The sequence below is a fragment of the Salvia splendens genome, chromosome 19, assembly GCF_004379255.2.
Source record: "Salvia splendens isolate huo1 chromosome 19, SspV2, whole genome shotgun sequence".
Lineage (NCBI taxonomy): Eukaryota > Viridiplantae > Streptophyta > Magnoliopsida > Lamiales > Lamiaceae > Salvia > Salvia splendens.
Genome location: NC_056050.1, coordinates 26390666 through 26397506, shown reverse-complemented (window position 1 = coordinate 26397506; position 6841 = coordinate 26390666). Strand labels below are relative to the sequence as shown.

The 6841-nt window shown below is 37.5% G+C and overlaps 1 protein-coding gene across 2 annotated transcripts; it reads right to left on the bottom strand.

The window, feature by feature from the left end:
• Positions 1–647: 647 nt before the first annotated feature.
• On the bottom strand, positions 648–5521 carry LOC121779605. 2 transcript variants are annotated; one of them, XM_042176948.1, is made up of 3 exons: positions 5394–5521; positions 1935–2629; positions 648–1850 (listed from the first exon to the last, which is right to left on the bottom strand). In XM_042176948.1, the coding sequence occupies exons 2-3, from the start codon at positions 2614–2616 to the stop codon at positions 703–705; spliced, it is 1830 nt and encodes a 609-aa protein (XP_042032882.1). In that variant the 5' UTR covers positions 2617–2629; positions 5394–5521; the 3' UTR covers positions 648–702. The 2 variants fall into 2 exon arrangements, with proteins under 2 accessions (XP_042032882.1, XP_042032881.1); XM_042176947.1 differs by lacking the exon at positions 5394–5521 and adding an exon at positions 2705–3313.
• Between the last annotated feature and the right edge of the window lie 1320 nt (positions 5522–6841).

The window sequence follows — 6841 nt, the reverse complement described above, 5'->3', positions numbered from 1 at the left end:
GGAGACAAAGATGTGTTGAGACATAGCAAAAACTTGGAATATATATATGAATAATGTTGTTGCCGTTAAGAAGCTTCACAGATTTGAAGGAGATGAAGCCAAGGTTCTCTTCTCTCAGATTCTCCATTGCCATATTGTCAAGCTTTTTGTTTTTTTGTATGCACCAAGAGAGCATGTTTCTCTTTAGCATGTTACTAATATTATGTAGGTCGTCTGGACTGAATTAGTTATATAAAATGATCCCATCCGTACTTACTGGATTGAATTTGACATGAACAATTACAAATATGATGGTTTGGGGACAGAAATAGAAGCAGGGCTTTGTTGCAAATTATGCATTGTTCAGATTGATTGAGGTGGATGGCTCTTGTGTTTGCTTTTAATCTCAACACCAAGCATTGCGGATGCATTTCCAAGTCACAATCCTCACATTTGTAGGTGAAATTGGGACTTCCATTTTCGAGACTATGATTGGGATGGATCAACTCTTCTTCGAATATCACTATATTACTAATAATCAAACACATCACACATGTTCTTATGGAATGTGTGATGCATAAGTAACATTTGTAGTAGTCCATAATAAAATCAAACATTAGCACACAAAACACAGTAACAACTTACAACTAAATGCCCCGTTAAAAGGCTTTGCAAAGAAAGGCTTGTATTTTATTCACTCATACATATATAGAAGACACAAGATCACTCAGATTGACAGCTAATAAAATCATATATCACCTGTACATCGTATTCCCCGAAAACCATGGATCTGGGAATGTGATAAGTGGATGAGAGTGAATCCCTCGCACAAGAAAAATGAATCCAATAATCGCATTGTGAACAGGAGAAAGCAGCTTGGTCTACCAATCCCGGAATGATTTGGTGACAATACCCACACCTCTCATTTCTTCCGTAAGTAAGCATTCGTTTAAGTGTAATAGGATGAGAGTGACAAGGCATGCTACTTTTGCCTCCGAACTTGATTTTGGACAAATAGCCAAGCGAGGGAATACAGTTTATGTGGAAAGAGTAGTCACATTTTGCACATCGGTAGAACCAATACTTGCACTCTATACCTTCCTCACACACCTCGCAGATGTCATGATCAGTAGTACCAGTGGTGATCAAATGCAGAGGATGTTGATCGAATATATGAAAATGAACCCTCTTTGGTAGTAAGGCGCATCTTATATGAATGTAGAAATCACATGTAATGCACCTATAGACATCAAGAATGGTGGAGCCGCGGGAACAACAACTGATGGAGGAGGCTCGCGAATGGCGGCCGGTGCGAAAGAGAAGGTGTTGGCTGTGTGAGTTGTGCTTTATAATGCTTGGAGCAGCCATGCACGACAAATCCATCATCAAGGGGACATCATACAAAGGATGTTCAGACTCAGAAAAGAAGTAGCAAGGTCCATTGCAAGGAAGAGAGCAGAAAAAACAGAAATATATTGAACTGAAGAACCATAGGTTCGGGCGCGGACAAGGTTGTGCCTTTAATACATCGCTGGTTACATCATCTGGAATCCCAAAGTTGAGAAGGGGGAGAAGCTCTACACAGACTTTATGGGCAAGGAAAGAGCAGCCACCAGTTTGTTGAGAGCATTTGTAAAACTGAGATGGAATAGCTATGGTCTGTATGCATATATCACACACTAGTTTTTTATAATCATGATCCTCATCATCTTCACCAACTAGGATCAAAGGCTGCTTGTGAAAGTTCTCAATTGCAAGCTTCGCATCTTCACCACTAGGACCCTCTTCAGGTTGCGAGAGTGCACGGAACTCCAAACTTGGAAATGTGCCCAACTCGTCGTCTGGCAGTTGGATCAACTTTAGTCTTGTTTCTGCAATGAATGAATGCAGAGTTAATAGATTGTGATATCAGTATATGAAGTTGACTGAATGAGTTGTACACTATTTTGACGTACTGGATTGAATATTCTCGAGTCCACATCTGACATGAGAAAATCTCAGAGTTGGTGGGCAAAAATAGATGGCATTATGGGAAAGAAGCAAGGGTTGGTGGCAAACTATGCACTCAATTGTTCGGATATGGGTAGGAATAGAATAAGCGAGAAGGTAAGGTTCAGGATTAGAGAAGAGTTTGAGAGCGGTAGGTAGTATGGTGCAGTTTTGATGAATCCAGAAATTACAGAGTTGGCACGAGAAGAAGAAACCATCATGTTCCCCGCCACAGCCATCGCACATAGACAAACTCTTTCTACAATGAGCCATGAGAGGGTGAGGTGAATGGCTCTTGTGTTTCGTTTTGATCTCAACACCATCCACTGCAGAGAGAGGATGCATTTCAAAATTGCAATCCTCACATTGGTATGTGAAATTGGGACTTCCTTCTTCGAGACGAAGCGTGTGATATTTATAACTCGGCCAATGATTGGGATGGATAAATTTTTGGTGGAATTTGTGTGCACATGATTCGTGCAGAAAAAAATCACAAGCAACAAAGGTGCAAGTGTAGGAGGGAGCAGATAGAATTGGCAAACCACAAATTTTGCAAGAATGAAAGTTATCACTCTCATCCACTTCCTTATCATTTACTACAAAAGAAGTTAATGGATGATCATGACTGAAATGCCAATCGCCCTCCATACCAACTGTGATTCTGAAAAAAGAGAGAGGTGGTGTTAAAAGATGAACAACAACTTCGATTAAAAGAGATCAACTCAAAAATACCAACCTAAGGTAAGAGAAGTCGACGAAATGCGGAAATGCTTGTGAATAATTTCCCTCTTCAGTGATGCAATTGAATGTGTATGTATGTATGCAGTTGAATGTGAGTGAGGAGAAGATGTGTTAGGACATGCCAACAACTTGGAATATATATACATGAATGTTTTAGATGGAATAATGATGCGTGCTACTTTCACAAAAATCATGTACGGTATATATATATACTTGACTTGGTGAGTCGGCCAAGAATATGAATCCAATATCACTACATCCACTTTCTTCAAATGTCATCTGCACATTACTTATAAGAAAATTACATGTTTCCTTGTTCCTTTTGAAAACTGCGTCCATATTTATTATTCGGTAATAAGTAAGATGTGTTACATATTTTCACCTCATTATAGAAGAATATTCTAACATTTGTTTCTAATATATTCTATGAGTAAGGCACTAAAACTTGTAGCCAAACCCAAAGTATATTAAATGAGTAATTCTTTTCATGCAACAAAGTAGGTAGACAAACACTCGATAGTACTATTTGGCAATGTTGACCAAGTAAAGAATTATATTCATGTAAGATGCTAATTAGTTTGTTTGCTTGCTTCTTAGATTTGGTATATACTAGAAACTTTTAATTTCTAAAGCTATACGCATACGGGAAATAAATTTTTTATGCTTATTGTGTCCAGTCAATCACAATTGCTGCAATTCTCTTCTCTTTAATTTTCTCCCTTTCTGCAATTGTGATTAACTAGTGCCAAATGCAATATGTCAAGACCATTGACTTTCCTACGTAATTTTAATGTGGCTGCTTGACTAGAAATTTTATATGTACTCCACTTGTCTATCAAAACATGTGTCGAGTCAAAACGTGTTTTAAATGACGGACAGGGAGAGTATACATAAAAAAAATACTAGGTATCATCACAAGCTTTAAGGGCAATGTCTGAGTTCTTTCGACTCCTCTTTTAGGAATGAAGCCAAGGTTTCTCTCTCAGATTCGCCATCGCCATATTGTCAAGCTTTTCGGCTTTTGTGTGCACCAACGGAGCATGTTTCTCATCTACGACCACACGGAAAGAGGAAGCCTCTTTAGGGTGTTGAAGGATGAAGAAGAAGCTGTGGATTTAAATCGGAAGAAGAGGGTAAATGTGGTGAAGGGCATTACATGCATCACGATTGCAAACCTCTTATGCTACACAGAAACATTTCGAGCAGCAACGTACTCCTGTTAGTAGTGACGATGACATGTTAGTTGGATGCAGAGTTGGCCTTCACAATAGTTGTTACAGGGAAATGTGATGTGTATAGCTTCAGAGTTTTGGCGTTGGATGTCATGTTTGGAGATCATCCGGCGGATTTCTTAAGTCTTTTTCTTCTTCGTGAACAATGTTGTGATATTTTATAGAATCATGATGAAATTTATGTTGGTAATTACATATTATGGGGACTCTTAACATAATTTATGTGATTTATACTGTCTAATTTTACAGCAGGGAACTTTATCACATGGAGTGTTGGTTCCACTAGATCGATTCTTGTACTCTGTTATTTTACAAACTAAGTTATTTTACTTAGCTTAGTCCTATGTAAATTGCATTAATAGTAAAAAATATTATAGGTGAACATCTGTTAAGGTCTTTCTCCTTAACAAACGTCGACGAACCCGCTCGTCGAAGGTTGAACTTTCCGGCGCCCAATCGTAGGGTCGGCGGAATCAAGATTCGGCTGTGCGCGGGATTCTTCCCGTCGGGCAGCTCACAATCTAGGGTTGGGCGTGTTTTGTCAACAAGAAGTTGGGCAAATAATATTTTCATTCATGAGAAGTTATGAACAAAATAGCCCTATTTATATTCTAGGGACCCTAGGTTTGGTTCGACCTAATCCTACATCGGGAAAGAACCAACAAAAAAACCCGACGGAGCTTATAATTACGCTCGAATTAAATGCAAAATAAAAGATAAAAGACTAATATTCTTGAAATAAAAGACGCAAAAATAAAAGAACAAAAAAGGAAACATCTACTCCTATTTGGACACAAAATCGCCTAGCCTCTCCGGCGGTCGTCTGTTCCTTGCCGGCTTCGTCGCCGCGATAGACTGCGGCTGCCGCTGCTCCTCTGTCTCTCTTCCGCCCGGCTCCGACTCCATCGTCACGTCTGCTGCCGATCCCGTAACAGGGGGGTCCGGGACCGTATCAACATCATTGGATGACCACAGTTATTTCCGGACTGGACTATTGTGGACACTCTAATAACATCAAACAATAGCACACAACTACTAAAACACAGTAACAACTCCCTCACAGTTACAACTTATAACTAAATGCCCCGTTATTTTATTCACTCGTATATATAGAAGACACAAGATCACTCAGATTGAGCGCTACTTATAAAATCATATATCAACTGTACATCGAATTCCCCGAAAACCATGGATCTGGGAATCTGATCAGAGGATGAGAGTGAATCCCTCGCACAAGAAAAATTTAGAAAACTTTGCAAAGCTGCCCTGTTTTAGTTTTTCCTATAAAACTTGGCTTGTTATTAGCTTCTATCTTTTTCTATTTATGCAGCCACCAATCTAGCCAAAGCTTTTCCTATGGAATATAAAATTAGCATACTAATTATTTGGTTATATGCTATGTCTATATTCAATTAGAACAAAAAAAGAGACATTAACTAAAAAAATACCAACCTAAGGCAAGAGAAGTCGACGAAATGCGGAAGTGCCTCTGAATATTTTCCCTATTCAGTGATGCAATTGAATGTGAGTGAGCGACACCAGATTTTTAAGGAGAGAATGTGTTAAGACATGGCAAAAACTTCGTAAACAGTAGAAGTATATATACTTGTTTTAGATGGATTAAAGTATTTATGCACAGTATTATATACTTGACTTGATCAGTCGGCCAAGAATATCAATCACTTTGCTCAAAATGTCATGTTGTTGGATATTTAATTCAAACCTAAAATGAATTTCAAACTTACGTTTTCAATTATAACTAATTGATGTTGACATTAGACGATGAAGTGTATCTCAGGTAGTAAGACCTTTCTCCCCAATCTAATAAGTTGGAGATTCTGAGTCATCACTTATCGATATCAGGTAGTAAGACCTTTCTCCCCCATCTAATAAGTTGGAGATTCTGAGTCATCACTTCATCTATCTCAGGTAGTAAGACCTTTCTCCCCCATCTAATAAGTTGGAGATTCTGAGTCATCACGGGAGAGATGAAAACTACTTAATAATCCTCTTCCAAAAGAAAAGTTAACTTGATTTAGTTCAATTCCACTCTTATTATTTGATAAATTTGTAAAATTAAACCCCGAGCTTCTAATATATATGATCACAATCACATGATATAAGAGTCGGATTATAATATAATAGGATAATAGGATTATAATAGTAATTTTTTTTTAAATATCATGTTCCTTTGTTCCTTTCGAAAACCTTGTCCGTAGGCGTGTTACATATTTTTCACTTCATTATAGAATAATCTAGCATTTATTGCTAATATTCTTTTTCATAAAATATTCCATGAGTAAGGTACTTAAACTTGTAACCGAACCCAAAGTATATTAAATGAGCAATTCTTTTCAAGCAACAAAGTCTGTACCTTTATTCTCGACTTGACAAACACTTGAAAGATATACTAAGTGATCTGTTTGCATGCTTCTTAGATTGGGTATATACTAAAAAAATTTAATTTCTAAATTTGTACGTGTATGGGAAATAAATATTTTTACTTCTACTTAAAGAATTGCCTCTAAATACTAGTATTGGTAGTGATCAAATCGGTACCGGTTCCAACAATATTTGCACTTTATATATTTCTCACACACCTCACTTAGATGTCATGATCACTACCAATACTATTACTAATACTAGTATTGGTAGTGATCAAATCCAGAGGATGTTGATCGAATTTATGGAAATGAAGTATATTTTCACCTCGAATACTCTCACATTTGTTGCTAAAATATATTTTTTAATAGTAAAATACTAAAACTTGTAGCCAAACTCAAAGGCCATGTTTGGTTGGCGGGAAAGTAAAGTTGACAAGGAAAATGATTCCTGGGAAAATAAATCCCGGGAATATGATTTCTAATAACTTTACTTTCCCATGTTTGGAAAATATCTAG

Excerpts from the sequence above, each read along its gene's own strand:
- LOC121779605 (XM_042176948.1), bottom strand. The coding sequence starts at position 2,616 with ATGGAGGGCGATTGGCATTTCAGTCATGATCATCCATTAACTTCTTTT. Across the intron at positions 1,851-1,934 it reads ACTCGAGAATATTCAATCCA|AAACAAGACTAAAGTTGATC; the intron begins GTACGTCAAAAT and ends CATTCATTGCAG.